The sequence below is a fragment of the Hypanus sabinus genome, chromosome 19 (genome assembly GCF_030144855.1).
Source record: "Hypanus sabinus isolate sHypSab1 chromosome 19, sHypSab1.hap1, whole genome shotgun sequence".
In the NCBI taxonomy this organism is placed as follows: Eukaryota; Metazoa; Chordata; class Chondrichthyes; order Myliobatiformes; family Dasyatidae; genus Hypanus; species Hypanus sabinus.
The window spans coordinates 5,315,803-5,337,407 of NC_082724.1; the positions used below are offsets into that span (position 1 = coordinate 5,315,803).

At 42.5% G+C, this 21,605-nt stretch overlaps 1 protein-coding gene across 4 annotated transcripts in view; it reads right to left on the minus strand.

The window, feature by feature from the left end:
* Window positions 1–21,605, minus strand: part of eefsec (eukaryotic elongation factor, selenocysteine-tRNA-specific) — a 454,525-nt gene that overhangs the window by 295,431 nt on the left and 137,489 nt on the right. For all 4 annotated transcript variants that reach the window (XM_059943929.1, XM_059943928.1, XM_059943930.1 and 1 more), the window contains exon 3: window positions 6,955–7,051. In XM_059943929.1, coding sequence (XP_059799912.1) covers window positions 6,955–7,051 — 97 coding nt within the window. The remainder of the gene's footprint in view (window positions 1–6,954; window positions 7,052–21,605) is intronic.

The following is a 21,605-nucleotide window of genomic DNA, read 5'->3' on the forward strand; positions in this document are numbered from 1 at the left end:
CAAGGAGGCATCATCAGTGTGCTGTTGATTGTGGTATGTCCTCTGAATGCTTGACCTTCGTGTACTTTTCAGTCAGCTGAATGAAGATCATTTTGGAAACTGTGTTGCCTACAGAATAGCGGAGGGAAGGAGCACCTTGCACCTCCTTTGGTCGAGAAGTACCTCCAACCCGTCACCCGAATATATACATAACGTAGTGCAAAAAGAGAACAAAAATAATGAAGCAGTGTTTATGGGTTCATTGTCCTGTGACCGAGGGGAGGAAATGTTAAGTGTGTGTCTTCAGGCTCCTGTACCTTGTCTCTGATGGAAGAGGTCACTTAAATTCCAGTGAAGTATAACAGTGACACATTAACACAGCTCAAACACACAGGAATGCAATTACAAATTCGTTCTTCCTAAAAGTAGATTTGCAGAAGAGTCATGGCAGATCACTCAGTATCATAGCTCCATTTGCCTATCTTGCTTGGGCTACCAAAATTCTGCTGAGGGTATAATTAATTTAATTGCATCAGAGTCCCTTAAGAAGGCAGCATCCATCAACAAGGTCCCTCGCCACCAGGGATACACCCTCTTCTTATCACTATTAGCAGGGAGGAGGTACAGGAGCCTAAAGATCCACACTCAATGATTCAGAAACAGTTTCTTCCTCTCTGCCATCAGATTTCTGAACAGTCCAAGTACCCATATTATTCTTGAGCAAATCATAAACACAAGAGATTCTAGAAGTCTTGAGTAACACACACAAAATGCTGGAGGAACTCAGCAGGTCAGGCCCATGGAGGGAAATTAACGGTTGATGCTTTGAACTGAGCCCCTTCAACAACACTCTCAAAACAATGCCTCTTCACTTCCCTCCACAGATGCAGCCTGACTTGCTGAGTTTGTCCAGCATTTTGTGTGTATTGCTCCAGATTTTCAGCAAAAGCAGAATATCTTGTGTTTACAAAAATTAAAGATTGAGATTACTTTGTCAACTCATGTTGAACTAGGCTTGCTATCCAGAAATGCAATGCACCAACACATCCCTGAGTCTCATGTGGAGGATCAGACACACTGACCATGCAGACCTCTGATCCGACAGCAAGATGCCAATTGGGCCTCAGGAAGCATCAGGCAGAGGTTCCTAACCCCTGAGCACACCTGGAAGTGCTCAGCAGGGAAAAGCTGGAAATGAATACGTACACGACGCTGGAAGAACTCAGTAGGTCAGGCAGCATCCGTGAGAAAAGAGTAGACAACGTTTCGGGCCGAAGCCCAGTAATAGAGATAGGGGAGGGGGAAGGGCTAGAGGCGCCAGGTGGAGAACCAATCAGAGGCAAGATAAAGGGGGGAGGGGATAAGCATGAAAGAACTGTAGAGATAAAGGAGCAGAAAGTTGAAAGGGGAGAGAGGCAGAGAGGGACCTAGGATAGGGGGAGGGGGAGGGAATTACCGGAAATTGGAGAAATCAATGTTCATACCACCAGGCTGGGGGCTACCCAGACGGTAGATGAGGTGTTGCTCCTCCAACCTGAGTTTGGCCTCATCATGGCAGTAGAGGAGGCCATGTATGGACATATCTAGATAGGAATGAGAGGCAGAGTTGAAGTGGGTGGCAACCGGGAGGTCCTGTCTATTGTGACGGATGGAGCAGAGGTGCTCGACGAAGCGGTCTCCCAATCTGCATCGGGTCTCGCCAATGTAGAGGAGGCCGCACCGGGAGCACCGGATGCAATAGACAACTCCAGTAGACTCGCAGGTGAAGTGTTGCCTCACCTGGAAGGACAGCCTGGGGCCCAGAATGGTGCTAAGGGGGGAGGTGTGGGGACAGTTGTGCCATTTGCGCTTACAGGGATAAGTGCTGGGTGGGAGTTCTGTGGGGAGGGACGTGTGGACCAGGTAGTCGTAGAGGGAACGATCCCTGAGAAAAGCTGAGAGGGGTAGGGAGGGAAAGATGTGCTGGGTGGTGGGGTCCTGTTGAAGGTGGCGGAAGTTGCGGAGGATAATGTGTTGGATTTGGAGGCTGGTGGGGTGGTAGGTGAGAACAAGGGGAACCCTGTCCCTGTTGTGGTGACAGAAGGATGGGTTAAGGGCTGAAGTGCAGGAGGTGGAGGAGATGTGGGTGAGGGCATCTTTAATGACGCCAGAAGGGAAACCATGATCCTGAAAGAAAGAGGACATTTGAGAAGTCCTGGAATGGAAAGCCTCATCCTGGGAGCAGATGCGGCGGAGACGGAGGAACTGGGAATAGGGAATGGCATTTTTGCATTGGGCAGGGTGGGAAGAGGTATAGTCAAGAAGACAGTTCTTTCATGCTTATCCCCTCCCCCCTTTATCCTTCCTCTGATTGGTTCTCCACCTGGTGCCTCTAGCCCTTCCCCCTCCCCTATCTCTATTACTGGGCTTCGGCCCTCTCTTCCCCCCCATTCCTGATGAAGGGTCTCGGCCCGAAACCTTGGCTACTCTTTTCTCACGGATGCTGCCTGAGCTGCTGAGTTCTTCCAGCGTCGTGTACGTATTCTTTGATCCACAGCATCTGCAGTTGTATTTGTGTGTTTTGAAAGCTGGAAATGAGCTAGATTGTTTTATTTTATAAAGTTTTTATTAATTAGAAACATAAAGAAATAATTAAAAGCATTAAACAGAAGTACAATAATTTAACATAAGTAACATTCCTGTGCCTCGACTCTTCATGTACACTGAATTTAATGGTATCACAGTTCCCTCATCAGCTCCAACCAAGTGTAGGATCAGTTTTAATTCCTCAGCATCATACTAGGCATTCCAAAGCACCTAAACACAAATTAAGAGCAAAATGCACAAAATAGTGGAGGATCTCAGAAGTCAAGCAGCACCCATAGAGAAAAATAAACAGTCAATGTTTCTCTTTCATTCCCCCCGATGCCTCCTCCTCTGCCTCTGCAACTTAAAGTTGGCTTTTTTTCTAAACTTGTCCAACTCGGATGAAAAGATCATCAATGTGAATTGTCAGTTCTGTTTCTCCTTCCACAGATGCTGTCTGACTGGATGAGTATTTCAAGAACTTCCTGCATTTATTATTCCATGGAATCTTAGTGAGGCTGTGCTATTTTGTTTTATATATATAGAACATAGAACACAGAATAGTACAGCACAGCACAAGCCCTTCGGCCCACAATGTTGTGCCAACTCTTAAACGCTGCCTCCTATATAAACCCCTACCTTAAATCCCTCCATATGCCTGTCTAGTATAGAACATACTCCATCCCAGTCCTCACTGGAGGATCTGCGGTGAAGAGGTTTAGCAACTTTAAATTCCTCGGTGCTATTATTTCAGAGGACCTGTCCTGGGCACTGTGCGCAAGGGCAATTATGAAGAAAGCACGGCAGCACCTCTACTTCCTTGGGAGTTCGTGAAGAGTCAGCAATGACGTTGAAAACTTTGACTAACTCCTGTAGATATGTAGTTGAGAGTATATTGACTGGCTGCATCACAGCCTGGTATGGAAACACCAATGCCCTTGAATGGAAAATCCTGCAAAAAGTAGTGGAAGTGGCCCAGTCCATCATGGGTAAAACCCTCCTAACCACTGAGCACATCGACATGAAACACTTTTGCAGGAAAGCAGCATCCATTATCAGAGATCCCCACCACCCAGGACATGCTCTCTTCTCACTTCTGTCAGTAGGAAGAAAGTACAGGAGCCTCAGAACTTGTACCACCAGGTTCAGGAGCAATTATGGCCCCTCAACCATCAGGCTCTGGAACCAAAGGGGATAACTTCACTTGCTCTATCTCTGAGATGTTCCCATAAGCTATTGACTAACTTTCAAGGACTCTTCATCTCAAGTTCTCAATATTTATAGCTTATTTATTTATATTATTGCTTTTCTTTTTGCATTTTCAATGTTTGTTGTCTTCTTCACTTTGGTTGAACACCCCAATTAATTCTGTTGTAGTTATTATTCCATAGATTAGAGTATACCCAAAAGAAAATGAATCTCAGGGTTGTATAGGGTTACATATATGTACTTTGATTACTTTGAACTTTAAGTCCATCAACAGTGCTGGGTCTGTCATTCCACAAGTACCAGATCACATCAGGCTTGCGCCAGAGTGTCACTCAAATGGTTGGGTCTAGATGGTTTCAAATCGAGAAGACTAACCCAATAAATATTTCTCATATAGAATTATTGTCATATGGAGTTATAGGTATAAAGAACATATTCATAAAAATCTTCCTGTTCCTTTAAATATATATGCCATAGCAACTTACTGCCAATGTCCTAGTCCAATCACATAGATGTTCCAGCCAAGAAAGCTTGCTAGCACTTCTACTTGCTCATGAGGCTAAAGAATTGTGACATGGAGAGAATTCTGACTGGTTGCATCACTCTCTGGTGTGGAAGCTCCAATGCACAAAATTGAAAAAGGTGCAGCTCCATCACAGGCATGAGCCTCCCCACCATCAGGGACATTTTCAAAAGGCGATACATTTTCAATCTCTCATTGCTGCAGTCAGAAGTTTCCACCAGTTTCAAAAGGTCAACAATTATACCAGTGCCCAAGAAGAGCAGTGTGAGCTGCCTTAATGACTATCATCCAGTGACACTCACATCTACAGTGATGAAATGCCATGAGAGATTGGTCATGGCTAGAATCATCACTTGCCTCAGCAAGGACCTGGATCCATTGCAATTTGCCTATTGCTACAACAGGTTTATGGTGGACGCGATCCCAATGGCTCTTCATGTGGCTTTGGATCACTTGCACAATACAAATACCTCTGTCAGATGTTATTTATTGCCTACAGCTCGGTGATTAACAGAATCATTCCTACGGTTCTGATCAAAAAGCTATACAACCTGGGCCTCTGTACCTCCCTCTGCAACTGGAGCATTGACTTCTTCACCAGAAGGCCACAATCTGTGTGGTTCGGAAATAACACCTCCACCTTGCTGACAATCAACACTAGCGCACCTCAGGGACGTGTGCTTAGCCCACTGCTCCACACTCTCTCTACACCCATGACTATATGGCTAGGCAAGCTCAAGAAGACTAGAATATAAAAGTAAGGATGCAATACTAAGGCTGTATAAGGCACTGGTGACGCCTCACAAAATATCCTGAGCAATTTTGGATGTGCTGAAATTGGAGAAGATCCAGAATGAAAGGGTTATCATATGAGGAGCATTTAATGGTTCAGGACCTGTACTCACTAGAATTTAGAAGAATGAGGGAGGATCTCATTGAAAGTCCAATTGAATGTTCAAAGGCCTAGATATGGAGTAGATGTGGAGAAGATGTTTCCTATAGTGGGGGAATCTTGGACCAGAGGGCATAGAATAGAAGGATGTCCATTTAGAATGGAGATGTTCTTTAGCCAGAAGGTGGTGAATCTGCAGAATTCGTTGTCACTGGCGGCCGTGGATGCCAGTTCATTGTGTAATTGAGGCAGGCGTTGATAGGTACTTGATTAGTCAGGGTGTGAAAGGTTATGGAGAGAAGGCAGGAGAACGCAGTTGAGAGGGAAAATAGATCAGCCATGATCAAATGGCGGAAAAGACTCGAGGGGCCAAATGAATAACTTCTGCTCTTATCTCCTCTGGAAACATGGAAACATACAAAGAAATGTCACTAACACTGTCCAAGAATGTGCTGGGGCAATCAAGTGTCACCATGCTTCTGGCACCAACATAACATGCCTACAACTTACCTACACAGTCCTAACCCGTACGTCTCTGGAACGTGGGAGGAAACCGGAACATCTCGACAAAATCCCAAAGTAATGGGAAGAACGTGAAAACTCCTCACAGACAACAATGGCAATTGAATCCGGGTCACTGGCAATGTAAAGTGTTGCGCTAACTGCTGTCCTGCATCCCATTAAAAATATCATGCACTGCAGAGATACCCCGGGTGAAGGGTGCTGATTCCCATAGGCAATCCTTGTCCGTTGTGTCCTGCCAGATTACTTCTGGTTACTTAGAGCACATTTCAAGTGGCCACTCTTTTAATCCCATCCTCCATACAAGCAGGTTCTTTAAGTTTGTTATAGCCAGGGGTGGTAATGGGGACAAGCTCCCACTACTTATAAAAATGCTCCCAAAGGTGTGCATCTCAAGTTCCTCTGATGACCAAGTCCAGCTCCTGGCCTTCATGTGGCAGAATCATTTCTACTGACAGGAGAAGGGGCAAAGGCAGGTCACTGGAGCCTTAAAATCAGTTGCTTCGGGCTGACAAGCCCCATCTAGGAGAAGGAAAACTGATCTGAAACCTCTGCTGCCTTGCGGCTATACCCACTCACAGGGGAGGCTACAGGGGAGGCTTTGGGAATATACTCAAAGGAAAAATCCAGAGCTGGAGTCTCTAAGGAATTTGTACGTTGTGTTCAATGCTGACTGGCAACTCCTGCAACATTGCTGGTGCCAAACTGTAAAGGTCTCTGCCGTTACTTTGAATTCATCAACTGCTTGGAGAGGGGGAATCTGCCACATGGGCAACAGCTTATCGTACTGCCCTGGCCTGTGTATTACGTAGAACAACTAGGTTGCAATATCCCTAGTCGACCTCAACCATTGGAGGGCCTCAGCATACAAACAGCTTCTCTAATAGCATTCTGAGTTATTGTCTACACTTCTAAATGTAATCAGTGTACAGAAGAGAGATTCAACACATGGGCAGAGGAGAAAGGGAACCTACAAGTCACTAATTTTATATTTTATAAGTGTAGGAACTATTTTCATGAGGAACAATTTGCTAGTTGCCTCAGGGATATACTGAAAGGTTTCTTTGAACTTTTATTAAGGCAGTAAGACATTTCATTATGAAATCGGTGACCATGCAAACTGAAAGGCTATCTTGTAGGGAAAATCCTTCCCACCTGAGGCCTCTCTCTAGCCGAATCATAAAGAATAAACTACATTCATTTCATCGCAGTGCCAGCTCTCTCATCCCACCTTGCTGAGTCAGGGAGTGGAGGTGATGCTTACCTCAATGAGCTCTGAAATGCCTTGTGGAGTCTCTGTCTCTGGAGCGTCTGGTCCTCCAGGCTTGGCAGCAACAGGAATGATGGGACACCCTTTAAACCTGCAAAACAAATTACAAATGCCAACTCTCTTACAGCAGGAAGGAAATTGAGGATTTGTTCCTTTATATTTTAATACAGCACTGCTTCCACCCTGCAGTGCTGATTCCTTCAGGTTGCTAAAGCCAGGGGTGGTAACGGGGATTAACTCTCACTACCTATTAAATGCTCCCTATGATGTGTGTTTCAAATAGCCTCTGACAACCAAGTCCAGCTCCTGGCCTTTACACGTGTCTTAGCAACAAAGCCCTGCAGAACTGTTTCTACTGACAGGAGCAGGGACAAAGGTGGGTTACTGGAGCCTTAAAACCAGTCGCTTCGAGCAGATGAGGCTTGTCAGCTGTGATTGGCAGCTCATCTAGGAGAAGGGAAACTCTGAGGTCAAACCTCTATTGTTTGTGGTTATACCCACTAAGGGTATAGGCTTCGGGATTAAACCCCAAGGAAAAATCCGGAGCTGGAGTTCCTAAGGCAGTCCTACATTGTGTTCAATGCTGATCAGCAACTCTGGAAATGCCTTTGGTACCAAACTGCATTGATCTCTGCTGTGCCTTCGGATTCATCAGCTGCATGGAGAGGGGAAGCCCGCTGCAGGGGCAACAGCGGCTCTCCATATTGTACTGCCCTGGCTTGTGTATCACGTAGACAGCTGGGATGCAACGTCCATGTTCAACCCTACCCAATGGAAGCCTCAACAGCTTCTACACTGCCACAAACCCTAAAAAAATATATAAGATTAGCCTTATTTGTCACATCTACCCTGGCATCAATTCTAAAAAATAGAAGATTTATTTTATGTACATTGAAACATCTAAACATGCAGTGAAAAGCATTGTTTGCGTCAACAACAAACACAATCTGAGATAGGCTGGGGCAGCCGATAGGGGTAGCACATCCACAACTCACTAAACATAACTCACACTGTACGTCTCTTTAGAGTGTTGGAGGAAACTCACATTCATGAGAAGAACGTATAAACTCCTTACAGACAGCAGTGGTAATTGAAACAAAATCTGTATAGTGTTACACTGTCCGCATTGCTACCACAATTGTGTTCTTGAAGAGAGAGGGTGAGGGAATTTGCTTCAGTCAGACATACGCACAAGATCTTGAGCCGAATGTGATCACCTTACAAGGTGTCAATGTAATATTTATCAGAACATAGGCAAGAGCTAGGGTTGTATCTAATCTATTTCTCCTTTGAATAGATGCAAAGTATCTTGGTAAATAGGCACAGCTGAGAAGTTACTAACATTAAAACCAGTGCCTAGAGATCTCAACTGGCATTGTCAGTGGTCTTTGATTTTTTTAATTCTCTATTCTTCTCTGTGCTCTCCATTAATACTCATTGGTTCACACTCAAACACATTAATCGCCCATTAAAGATCATTATATCTATAACAATGGGTTAGACTGGATGTGGAAGTAATTACAAGTTCTAGGTCAAGTTGAGAAAAGCATTGGGACTAAAGTTTGCTATGAAGAAGGCAATTATCTTTCATAAACACAAGAAATTCTGCAGATGCTAAAAATCGAGAGCAACACACACAAAATGCTGGGGAAACTCAGCAGGTCAGGCAACTCCTATGGAAATGAACAAATATTCTACGTTTTGAACCTAGGCACTTCTGCAGGACTAAGAAGGAAGGGGGAATATAAAGGTGGGGGGAGGGGAAGGGGGAATGGCTGGAAGCTGATGGTGAAGCTAGGTGGGTAGGAAAGGTAAAGGGCTGGAGAGGAAGGAATCTGATAGGAGAGGAGAGTGGACAAGTTCCCAGGAAGGATACACGGCTGAGGTAGTGAGTCCGGGTGAGTACATGGTCATAGAGTTGGAGGGCAGCAGTATTCTTTGATTGGAAACTTATTTCTGCCAGTTATCCTCAAGACGGTGGTGGGGACTGGACTGTCACCCACCTCCTAACTGCAGCAGTTAACACAACATTTTACGGTGTCAGAGATCACCAACCGGGTTTAATTCCTGCCGCTATCAATAAGGAATAGAGGAAAAACACAGAATGTGCTAACACTAACCCAAATGAATGTCTTTGGAATGAGGGAAAAAAATTGGAGGAAACCCACATGGTCATGGGGAGAACATACAAACTCCTTTCAGACAGCATCAGGAATTGAACCTCGATCACTTGCACTGCAAAACATTATGCAGACCACTATGTTAGGATGCCACCTGGTACTAATAGGATGGGCACTTTGGTTGGCATGGAACCATTGGGCTGGGGGGGGTCTGTATCCTTCAGATACAAGTTTGTCATTCAACCATACATAAACACCCATGAATACAGCCAAATGAACCAGCGTTCCATGGTGCAAAACTTAGAACCAACCGTTATATGCAGCACAAGGCACATACAGCACATATACAACAGCAGTAAACTTACACAAAAATATACATCGCCCAACCTCCTAAGTGACATGATGTGTAAATTGCTGAATTACTCATTGGGCACATCTACACAAAACGCTGTTGCAGGACAGCAGTATCAATTATCAGGGACATCACCCAGGACATGCTCTCTTCTCGCTGTTGCCATCAGGAAGAAGGTCCAGGAGCCTCAGGACTCACACCGCCAGGTTTAGGAACAGCTACTACCCCTCAACCATCAGGCCCTTGAACCAAAGGGGATAACTTCACTCAACTTCACTTGCCCCATCATTGAACTGTTTCCATAACCAACGGACTCACTTTCATCTCATGTTCTCAATATTTAATGCTTATTTATTTATTATTACTGTTTCTTCTTTTTGCATTTGCACAGTATGTTGTCTCTGCACTCTGGTTGAACACCCTAGTTGGATAGACCTTCATTCATTCTGTTACTTCTCTATAGACTTGTTAAGTACAGTACACCCAAAAGATAATCTCAGGGTTGTGTATGGTGACATATATGTACTTTGATAATAAAGTTACTTTGAACTTTGACTCTATCAGTGTTGAACATTTCTCGAGATAAAAACTGAGTGATATATTAAATATAAAAGAGTCACAGTCACATACTTTCTCTTAAAAGAACTAGACTTCACAGAGAAATTCAGAATCTGAAAATAACTAATTGAAAAGTGTTTGTCATTCAAAGCAGGAAGATAACTTTATAGTTTAATAAGGAGTTGATTAAAGTATGTGACAGATGCCAGGTTTCTTCCAACTTTATGCAATATTTACCTGGATGCCGGATCTAAAGATTGCCAAAACGAAGGATAACAGGTTCTGATTAGGATTTGAAGCATTTCTGTCATTTTCAACCACTGAGGTCATAATGTCAAAGCACCATTTACAATCGCATTAAATATTAAGTGAAAAAAATGAAAACACATGTTGCAAAATGGAGTAATTCGTTTCCCCCTCTGAGAAAATGCACTTTATGACAGGGAAGACTGCCTACATTTCTTCAATTTGATTATGTTGTCTCTCTTGTGGGTGGCCTTCCTCCTCCTAACTCTCCACGGAACTCAGCTACCTGTGATGTGGTTCCCACCCACTCTTGTCCCCTATCACTCATGCTTCACCACATTCTGATTACAAAACACTATAATTTTTAAGGTTTCATCCTTGCCTTCAGATCTCTCACTCCCTCTTCAAATTTGTAACCTCATCTATCGCTGCAGCGTTCCAGGATATTTGTGTTCCTCCATACGTGACCCCCCCCCCCCAAGGAACCATGAGTGTAATCACTTCCCTGCAGGTGGGCTGTACGTTCAGCTGCCAAAGCCTTAAGATCTGGGATTCTCTCCCTAAACTCCTCTTCTGCTACGATGTTCCTTACAACTGTATCCTTAAGTGTAATTACATGGGAGCAAGCCACTTGGCTGAATTGCATACTTGTTCCTCTTAAAGATTGAAGGTTAGTTTTATTTGTCACATGTACATTGAAACACAATGAAATGCATCACCTTACATCACTGACCAACACAACACAGAGGTGTGCTGAGGGCAGCCTACAAGTTTTATTTGTCACATGTACATTGAAACACAATTAAATGCATCACCTTACATCACTGACCAACACAACACAGAGGTGTGCTGGGGGCAGCCTACAAGTTTTATTTGTCACACTTCCACTGCCAAAGTACCATGCCCAAAACTTACCAACTCTCACCCAAAAGTCTTTGCAATGTGGGAGGAAACAGGAGCCCCCAAAAGAAATCCACACAGTTCCAGGGAGAATGTGCTAAATCCTTAAGGATAGCAGTAGGAATTGGACACCAGTCTTCCAATTTCCAATCACAGGAGCTGTAAAGCTGTCACGCTATCATGCCGCCTGGGGTGAGGGTAGATTTAGTTAGTGCGTATTCATCTTATACTCAACCCTTAGCCTTTTGTTTGAAAAGAAACAACACAGCATATGAAAGTTCAGGATCAAGTTTATAGTCATCTGACTGTACATACTTACAACCAAATGAAATAACGATCCCCCAGACCACAGTGGACCCACAAAACATATCACACACAGCACGTAAAACAAAATATTACCATAAATGAGTATAATTCAAAATACAAGTAGTGCACAGCACAGGGAAACAGTAAACAGCTTTGCAGCCCGAGTGAAAAGACCACAGTGGTGGCAGGGTATTCATTAGTCTCACAGCCTGAGGGAAGAAGCTGTTAACCAGTCTGACAGACCTAGTCCTGATGCTCCTGTACCTCCTTTCTAACAGTAATGGGTCAGAGATTTTGGGATGGATGGTAGGGATCCTCAACAATGCTTCAGTCCTTTTGTCTACAATGCTCCCTGTAATGGGGAAGGGGGGATGGGGGAGACCCAGGCAATTTTCTTGGTGTTTTTTACTGTCCTCTGAAGGGTCTTGTGGCCCAGAGCCTTGCAGCTTCCATACCACACAACGATGCATCCAGACAGGACACTCAAAGGTGCTCCTGCAGAATGTCGTTAGAATGGGGGTGGGGAGCCTTACATGTCTCAATCTCTTCAGGAAGTTTAAAGTTCAAGACAGTTTAAAATAAGATAAATTAAATAAGTAGTACAAAAGAGAGAAAAAAATACTGAAGAAGAGTCCATGTGTTCAATGTTCATTCAAAAATCTGACAGTAGAGCGGAAGAAGCTGTTCCTGAAACATTGAATGTGTGTCTTCAGGCTCCTGTACCTCCTCCTTGATAGTAGCAATGAGAAGAAGGCATGTCCTTCTTGACTAATGACAAGGTTTTCCTCTCAAAATAGTTATGCCTTTATTCCTTCTAACAAAGTACATGGCCATACACTTCCCTACACGATATTCTTCACCTATTCTCCACATCTGTCAAAGACCTTTGATAGATTCCCTGCTTCCTGCCCTTCCACCCTACTTTTGTATCATCCATAAACTTGGTCACAATTCTATTATCCAAGAAGCAGCCCCAATATGGACCCCTGTGGAATACCACTAATCGCAGGAAGCCAACAAATAAAGGCCCGTTTATTCCAACTCTTTGCTCCTGCCAACCAGCTAATTTTCTATCCATGCTAGTATCTTTCCTGTAATACTGTACTTTGGGCTCTTATTTTGTTTAGCAGCCTCATATGTGGCACCTTGTCAAAGGCCTTGTATAAAACCAAATAAAAAACATCTACCAATTCTTTGTTATCTATCCTGCCTATTATTTCCTCAAAGAATTCTAACAGATAAGTCAAGCAAGATTTCCTCTTCAGGAAACCATACTGACTTTGAGCTATTTTATCATTTGCCTCCAAATACTCTGAAAACATATCCTTAATAACAGACTCCAACATCTTCCCAATCACCAAAGTCAGGCTAACTGGTAATTTCTTTTCTTCTGCCTCCTTCCCTTCTTAAAGAGTAGAGTGACAATCCTTGGGAATTTGGTGATTCTTTATAGATCATTACTAATGCCTCCACAATCTCTTCAGTTACCTCAGAATCAGTAACAGGTTTAATAAATCAATGACATATGTAGTGAAATTTGTTGTTTTGCGACAGCAGTACATTGTAATACATAATAAAAGAGTATAAATTACAATAAGAAGCATATACAGTTTAATAAAATAAATAAGTAGTGCATAAGAGAGGGAAAAAAGAATTGAGGAAGTGTTCATGGGTTCAATGCCCATTCAGAAATCTGTTGGTAAAGTGGAATGTTCATGAAACATTGAGTGCGTGTCTTCAGGCTCCTGTATCTCCTTGCTAGTAGCAATGAGAAGAGCGCATGTCCTGTGAAATGGGGATCTGTCATGATGGATGCTGCCTTTTTGAGTTAATCGTCTTTTGAAGATGTCTCGTTGCTGGGAGGCTAGTGCCGATGATAATGCTGACTGAGTTTGCAACTTTCTGCAGCTTTTTCCATGCAGTGGCCCTCCATACCAGACAAATCGATCATTCAGATGCAACCTATTACCCACATCCACCCGGCTCCTGAACCAACGTGAATAACTTCACTCACCATTGCTTCTATGATCTACAAATTCACTTTCAAGGATTCTTTACAAAATCATGTTCTTGGTTTTATTTTTTATTATTTGCACACAGTTTGTCTTCTGTTAAATATTGGTTGATAATCTTTGTCTCTCTGTGGTTTTTCATAGATTCAACTGTATTTCTTTACTTTTCCTGTGAATGCCTGTAAGATAATGTATCTGGAAATAGTGTATGGTAACATATACACAATTTGATAATAAATTTACTTTGAAGTTTAAATTTCACTTAACAGATCCACACTTGACTGTCCCCAAGGCATTTGTACACATATAAATTAAGGTTGTCCCTTAGAACTGGGCCAATAATTTGCTTACTAAGATTAAACTAACTGGAATTAAATTATTCTCTTTTGGTACAACAAGGCCACAATATCAGTCCACTCATCCTCTGGTACCACTCCTGCAGCAAGGGAAGATTGGAAAATGATGGTCACATCCTCTGCAATTTCCTTCCTGACTCTTGTTTAACAGCCTGGAATTTTCCATTCATAAATATTAAACTCCTTAGTAATGATATTTTATTATGTGCATTTCTTCTAAATGAGTGGCAGTATGGCAATACATCACTACTGAAGGAGGTGAAAAGTGCCCTTTCCCTCCACTAGCCGTAGGTCACCCTTGGATAAGGTGTAGCACCTACTTAGCCCCCCAACTGGGGTCACATGAAGCTATGGGAGCAGGTAGCGGATTGTGGATGGCCGCATGAGCAGCTGGTGCATATCACAAGTCCTGGTTATATGACCACTGACACCAGGCACACAATCTGTGAAGAGTATTGATAATGGCTGGGGTCACCCCTCTTGTAAAGACACTGCCCAGGAGAAGGCAATGGCAAACCACTTCTGTAAAAAAAAATATTTGCCAAGAACAATCATGGTCATGGGACCTTGATCACCCACATCACGACAGCAGCATAAAATGATGATGATCTCATTCAATATTTCATACAACCTCTTTATAATATTTGCATTATGTCCATTTTGTTAGGACACCTTCACCAAGTGCCGTTTCGGTCTCTAACAGCCTGCTTAGTTTGTTATCTTCATGTTCTTATTGTAGTTACAAAACATCTTTGGTTTTTCTTTGATATAGAGTTGCAGAGTTAATACACATATAAAGAGGCTCTTCAGCCCATCTGGTCTATGCTGACCAAGCTACCCTATCAAAGCTAGTCCCCGTTTGGCCTGTAACCTTCAAAATCTTTCGAATCCATGCACCCGTCCATCTGTATTTTAAAAGCTGCTATTGTACTTGCCTCAACCACTTCCTCTGGCATCTCATGGAGTACATATTTGTATCATCATATTTGTACAACTCCCTCAGCCATATCCATGATCCTTTATGTCAGGGGATCGCAAACTTTTTTATGCTATGGACCAATACCATAAAGCAAGGGGTCCATTTACCCAAAGTTTGTGAACCCCTGCTTTATGAGGTGATAAAGAAAGTTAAAGTCTGTCCCGAGCCTTATAGGCTCATCAGGCTGGTGCTTATGCTAGTTTCCGTGGCGTGAAGTGACTGAGAGTACGATACTTCCCCCCCCCCCCCCACCAACCCCAGATAGGACGTCAGTCTATCGCGAGGTTAACCCCCAGCATTTTGCCAGTACCCATTTTCAGCTGGGTGGACTGGAGCAATGTGTGGTTAAGTGCCTTGCTTGGCTGGGGCTCGAAGTCACGACATCCAGATCACTAGTCCAATGCCTTAACCACTTGGCCATGCGCCACACAAGAGGTGATAAAGAGATTCCGCTAATTTCAAGTTCCATCACTTAGAAATACAAGGCTCCAAAGCTTTGCAAAATTCTAGAAACAAATTGATTCAAACAGGGATGGGAGCAGCATGGAGAGCTACAGTCCAGGTGTGGGTTAATGGACCTGGTCCTAGGCAGATAATAGTTCAGTATGGACTAGATGGGCCAAAGGGCCTGTTTCTGTGCCGTTGTGCTATATGACTCTATGATTCTGAGAAACATTTTTCTGAAGAAACACAGACATGAAAATTACAATTCTTTCTGAGTCACATAGCTGATTTTAAGTCTGTACTTAATTGGTGACATAGAGAACCATTTCAATGAGTACTTCCACACTTCACCCATTCACTGGCTGACTCTGAGGCTTTAGTGTGCATCTAATTACCCAAGAGTAATCCTTCCACAGACTACTGCTCTGCAGGAACATTTCTGAGTGCAATGAGACACAATGTTTGGCACTTGGGGGTCTATGTGCATTCTCAATCACTATGGTGATTTGTGAAAAGAGAACAATACAATATTAGAGTGAGAGAATTGAACATTAATCAGTGCAACAAAGTTAATTTGATAATTTCCAACTGTATTCTACTAATAGGTCATGAACTCCAGCCTTGATTGATAAACTTTGCTAGGAGTCAAGAGCAACACAAAAACCCTGGCCAAGGACAGGAAAATAAAGCAAGATAGTGGAGGATGGATGAACACAAGATATTCTGGAGATGCCGGGCATCCAGAGCATCACACAGAAAGTACTGGAGGAATTTAGCAGGTCAGGCAGCATCTATTGAGGAGAATAAAGGGTTTCTTCGTCAGTCAAAGAGAATGATGAAGGGTCTTGGTCTGAAACATCGACTGTTTGTTCCTCTCCATAGATGCTGCCTAACCTGCTAAGTTCCTCCAGCACTTTGTGTGTGTTGCTAGATGACACCAGATTAGGTACATATGCATTCACAACAGATTACATACTCACTGCTTTGAATTGAATTGACTTTATTACTTACATCCTTCATATACATGAGGAGTAAAAATCTTTACGTTACATTCTCATCTAAATGTGCAATGTGCAATTTATAGTGATTTATAATAAATTTATCATAAATTTCTATTTTATATGATTTTACATGATATATAATTTTATATGATTTATAATAAATATATGCATAACAGGACAGTCAATATAACATAGAAATACAATTGTATCAGCATGAATTGAAAAAGTGTGATGGACTGGTGGAAGAAGCTGTCCCGGAGCCTGCTGGTCCTGGCTTTTATGCTGAGGTACCGTTTCCTGGATGGTAGCAGCTGAAACAGTTTGTGGTTGGGGTGACTTGGGTCCCCAATGATCCTTTGGGCCCTTTTCACATCCCTGTCTTTGTAAATGTCCTGAATAGTGGGAAGTTCACATCTACAGATGCCCTGGGCTGTCTGCAGAGTCTTGCTTGTTACACTGCTGGCACTTAGGCTGCAATGAAGGTCTTCCATCTCTGTCCTTGGCCATCTTCTCTGTTGTGCCCCAGGTGTGGCTCAGGGTTCTCATTTCTGCCTTTACGGTACAGTGCCAAGTTGTCTTTAGTCTCCCACGTTTCCTCCACCCTTCGGGGTCCTCTCGGTTTTCACTCATTCAAGCCATGCAAGTCCCAGGTGGAGTCTCAGGAATACCGTCGCACACAGATATAGAAGGATTCTTCATTGCGGTTTCTATAAGGTTTTTTGACCAGTCAGGTTTGTTAGTCCTGAACAGAACCCCCGAGGACTGGTGGACCACTCTTAGTCTGGCCTCTATCCTTTGACCTGTTTGGCATGGGTGACTCTACCAAGAGCCAAAGCACAATGCCCCAGTCCCAGTCAACTTAACTGCCCAGGTGACTGAGACATGCAAGCCTCCAAACTCTGTACAAGGTTGTGGTCCTCTTGGAGGACCCACCAGATTAATGCATTATTATGAGCATGTTAAAAGGGATGCAAGCAATCTCAAGAGAAAAAGGTTCCAGTACTTTCTGGGTGTATATGATGACCTGGGATCAGGTCGGTTGGCATTTACAGGATTCCTTGTGGATACAGAGCAGTGCATATTGGCCAGAAGGGACACATAGTGGAAATCTGCACCAAGGAACACAGGAGGTGTATCCATTTAAGTTACCAGGAGTAATCAGTGGTAGCAGAACACTGCATTCGCAATGCCCGTAAGATTGACTTCGATGACACAAAGCTACTGTGCCTTACCAATGGCTTTTTGGATCACCTGATAAAGAAAGCCATTGAAATAAAACTAGAGGAAAAGAATTTTAACAAAGACGAGGTGCCACTCTAGGTAAGAACTGGAATTCAATTGTAAACAAGGTGGGAGAATGGAGATCTGATTGGACGAGGACTGACCGATAAGGAGGGATGGAATACAGGGATATAAAATCACCGGACTAGACATGTCCAGGCAATATCCATGAAGAAGATGGCAAAGTTTGTCACCGAAATGTCAGTTATAATCGATACCTGTTCTTGGCTTGAAGTGCCAGAAGAGCTAATTCGTAATCTCAAGAGAATTCATTGCATTCCAAAATATGTATAGTTACGTACAGAAATAGAAAATGACCTGCTGAGTTTCTCCATCTCTGTTCTGGAGCAATGCACTGATGCAACTCACCAAGGCTTCCTTTATATCCACAAGAAGAAAGCAAAGCATGGACTAGATGGGCCAAAGGGCCTATTTCTGTGCTGTATTTTTCTATGACTCAATAATACTATTAAGTTAATCAGGTTTATTTATTTACACAACTACAATCTAATTCAGAATCAGAATCAGGTCTATCATCACTGACAAATGTGAACTTTGTCATTTTGTGGCAGCAGAACAGTGCAATACATCAAAATTAGTATAAATTGCAATACAAATATATTTTTAAAATAAATAAGTAATACAAAAAGAGAGCAAAATAGTGAGTGAGGTATTTTTCATGGGTTCATAGGTCATTCAAAAATCTGATAGAGGTGGGGAAGGAACTGTTCGTAAAATGTTACTGTGGATTTTCAGAATCCTGTATCTCCTCCCTGAGGAGATGAGGGCATGTCTTGGATGGTGCCTCCTTGAGGTATCACCTTTGAAGATGTCCTCGACGGTGGGTAAAGCTAGACTGTAAACTTCACTACACTGTCAGAAGATATAACAATTTAGTTACTGATATAGTCTTTACATACCACATCTTTTCAAACAACAGTTACTGTTTCCACTGCATAGACTACAGTACTAAACTTTTCCAGCAGCTTTTATACTTCATTCTGCATTTTTTTATTTACCTACGTATTGCCCATTACACTGCTGGGCAGCAACGTAGGTACTCCATCTCTGCTGGTGTTCAGGACCTCCTTCATTGTATCAGTAGCTTCCTCCGGTTTTCTCTACTGTCTGTCATGCAGGTCCTGGGGAATACCATCACACTCAGAGGTAGAAGGATTCTTCATTGTTGTTTCTCTAACAATTTTGTTTTCCCAGTCAGGGTTGTTGGCCCTGAGCTGAACCCCACTCCTGCCTGGAGGATTGATAGACCACTCTTAGTCTGGCCTCTATCCTTTGACCTGTTTGGCATGGGTGTCCCTACCAAGAACCAAAGCATAAAGCCCAGACTCCAGCCAACAGAGCTCTCCGGGTCATTGATCTACACAAATCTCCAAACCCTATGACGAAGTTGTGGTCCTCTTGGTGGGCATTGTTACTGTTTCACCTTATTCTAATTCAGTGCACTGTGTAATAATCTGATCTGTATGAAAAATGTGCAAGGCAAACTTTGCACTGTATCTTGGAACATGTGACAATAATAATAAAGAAATACCAAGATATTCACTCACCACCACTTGCTCATCCACAAGCAATGGTGACTTTACCATCAGCACTGTATTCGCTGAATGAGTGAAAATGGAAGTTGCACACAGTGAGATCAAACTTACATTCTCCACAAACTCTGAGGTAATTCCCGAGAACCCACCCGAAACGTGGGATTAGCAGTGGAACAGAGCTGTGGGATGCAGGCTGCAAGAAAGCTCTATCTCACAGGGAAGGAAGGCCCTGCACACTTGCCTGATCAGGTATGAATAGCTCTATAGAGTGATACTGTTGAAGTCAAAGTGAAGTTCAAAGTAAATTGGTCATATATGTCATCAGTTAGCCAACTTAGACAACTTCATCTTGGGCACCAGCCTCCCCAGCATCCAGCGTCAAGGAGTGATGCCTCAAAAAGGCAGCACCCACCACCCAAGACATGCCTTCTTCTCATTGCTAGCATCAGGGAAGAGATACAGGAGCCTAAAGACACACACTTAGTGATTCAGGAACAGCTTCTTCCCCTCTGCCATCTGATTTCTGAATGGACTTTGAACCCACGAACACTACCTCACTACTTTTTATTTCTCTTCTTGCACTATTTATTTAATTTAACTTTTTAAATGTACACATACCCCTTACTGTAATTTACCGTTTTTATTATGCATTACGATGTACTACTCCCGCATAACAACACATTTCATGAAATATGCCAGTTGATATTAAACCTGATTCTGATTCATATATTTATTTCTTGCATGCATTTACAGGAAAATAAAGAAATACAAAAGAATTTATGAGAAACTATACATAAGTAAAGGCTGATGAAGAACCAACAAATAAAAAATGAATAAGTAGATAAATCAACAGGTAAATACGACTGAGAACTTGAGTTATAGAGTCATTGGAAGTGGATCCTTAGCTTGTGGAATTGTTCATTGTTGTGGTGAGTAAAGTTACCCACGCTGGTTCAGGAGCCTGATGGTTGAAGGGTCATAAATGTTCCTGGACATTGAGGTATTAGTGAGAAGAGATCAGGATCTGGATGTTGGGGTCCTTGATGAAGGATGTTGCTTTCTTGTAACAGCGTTCCTTGTAGCTGCACTCAATGGTGGGGAGGACTTTGCCTGCAATGGACTGGACTGTATCCGAGTCCTTCACAGGGTCTCAACCTGAAACATTGACTGTTCATTCATTTCCATAGATGCTGCCGGACCTGCCGAGTATCTCCAGTATTTTGTGCGTTGTTTGGATTTCCAGCATCTGCAGAACCTTTTGTGTTTAGAGAAGGCTGTTTCTTGCTTCATGACAGACCCTTCCAAATAGGTAAAAACCATTCTCTACACTGACGTGATATGTGTGCCAAAGGAGAAAGAAGAGTTTTAAGATGACATTTAAAATAAAAGCAACACACACAAAATGCTGGAGAAACTGAGTAGGCCAGGCAGCAAAAGAGTAAACAGTTGACTTTTCAGGCTGAGACCCTCTATCAGTCCTGATGAAGGGTCTTGGCCTGAAACAATGACTGTTTACTCTTTTCTGTAGATGCTGCCTGGCCTGCTGAGTTCCTCCAGTATTTTGTATGTGTTGTTTGGATTTCCAGCATCTGCAGATTTTCTCTTGATTTAAAATAAAAAGGTCATGTTTTATTTAGACTGATAGCAAGGTCCATGAATTTTAACTAAAATTAGATAATTACATTGTTATTTCTGTAATCATGACCTGGAAACTGGTGCAAAATTAATGACTAAATGCTCAACATGTTAAATTTTTTTCAAATTATTATTCCTTATTATAAAAGGAGCAAAGCCTTTCTCACACATTAAAGCTTACATATTTTAAACACAGAAAATCGTGAAAGTGAAAATTTAGTTTTGTTACCGGCTTTTTGCGAACAAAAGGATAATGTAATGGTTAGCACAACGCTTTACGGTAGCAGTGTCCTGGGTTCAATTCCCGCTGCTGTTTGTAAAGAGCTTGTACGTTCTCCCCATGACCGTGTGGTTTCCTCTGGGTGCTCATGTTTCCTCTCACAGTCCAAAGATGTACCGACTGGTAAGCTAACTGGTCTTTGTAAATTGTCCTATAATTAGGCTAGCATTAAATCAGGGGTTGCTGGGAAGCCAGGAATGAAGGACTGGAAGGACCTACTTTGTGCTGTATCTCAATAAATAAATAAATAAAACCCAAAATGGTTAAGGATCAAAGATCAACATTATTTACCATGTACATTTACAAGTATTAGGAATCTGCTGTGGTGTGTTGGTCAGGGCATGACATGCAACAAAGAACAACATCCAAAAATGATGCCTAAATAATTATATTGAAATATAAAGGTTAAACTTCAAAGTAAATTGATTATCAAAGTACATAGGTGTCACATATACAACCCTGACATTCATTTTCCTGTGGGCATTCACAGTAAATACAAAGAAACTCAACAGAATCAGTGAAGAACTGTACACAACAAAGAGAGCAGCAACCAATGTCCAAAAGACAACAAATTGTGTAGATACAAAGCAGAAAACAAAAACAACAAAATAATAAATAA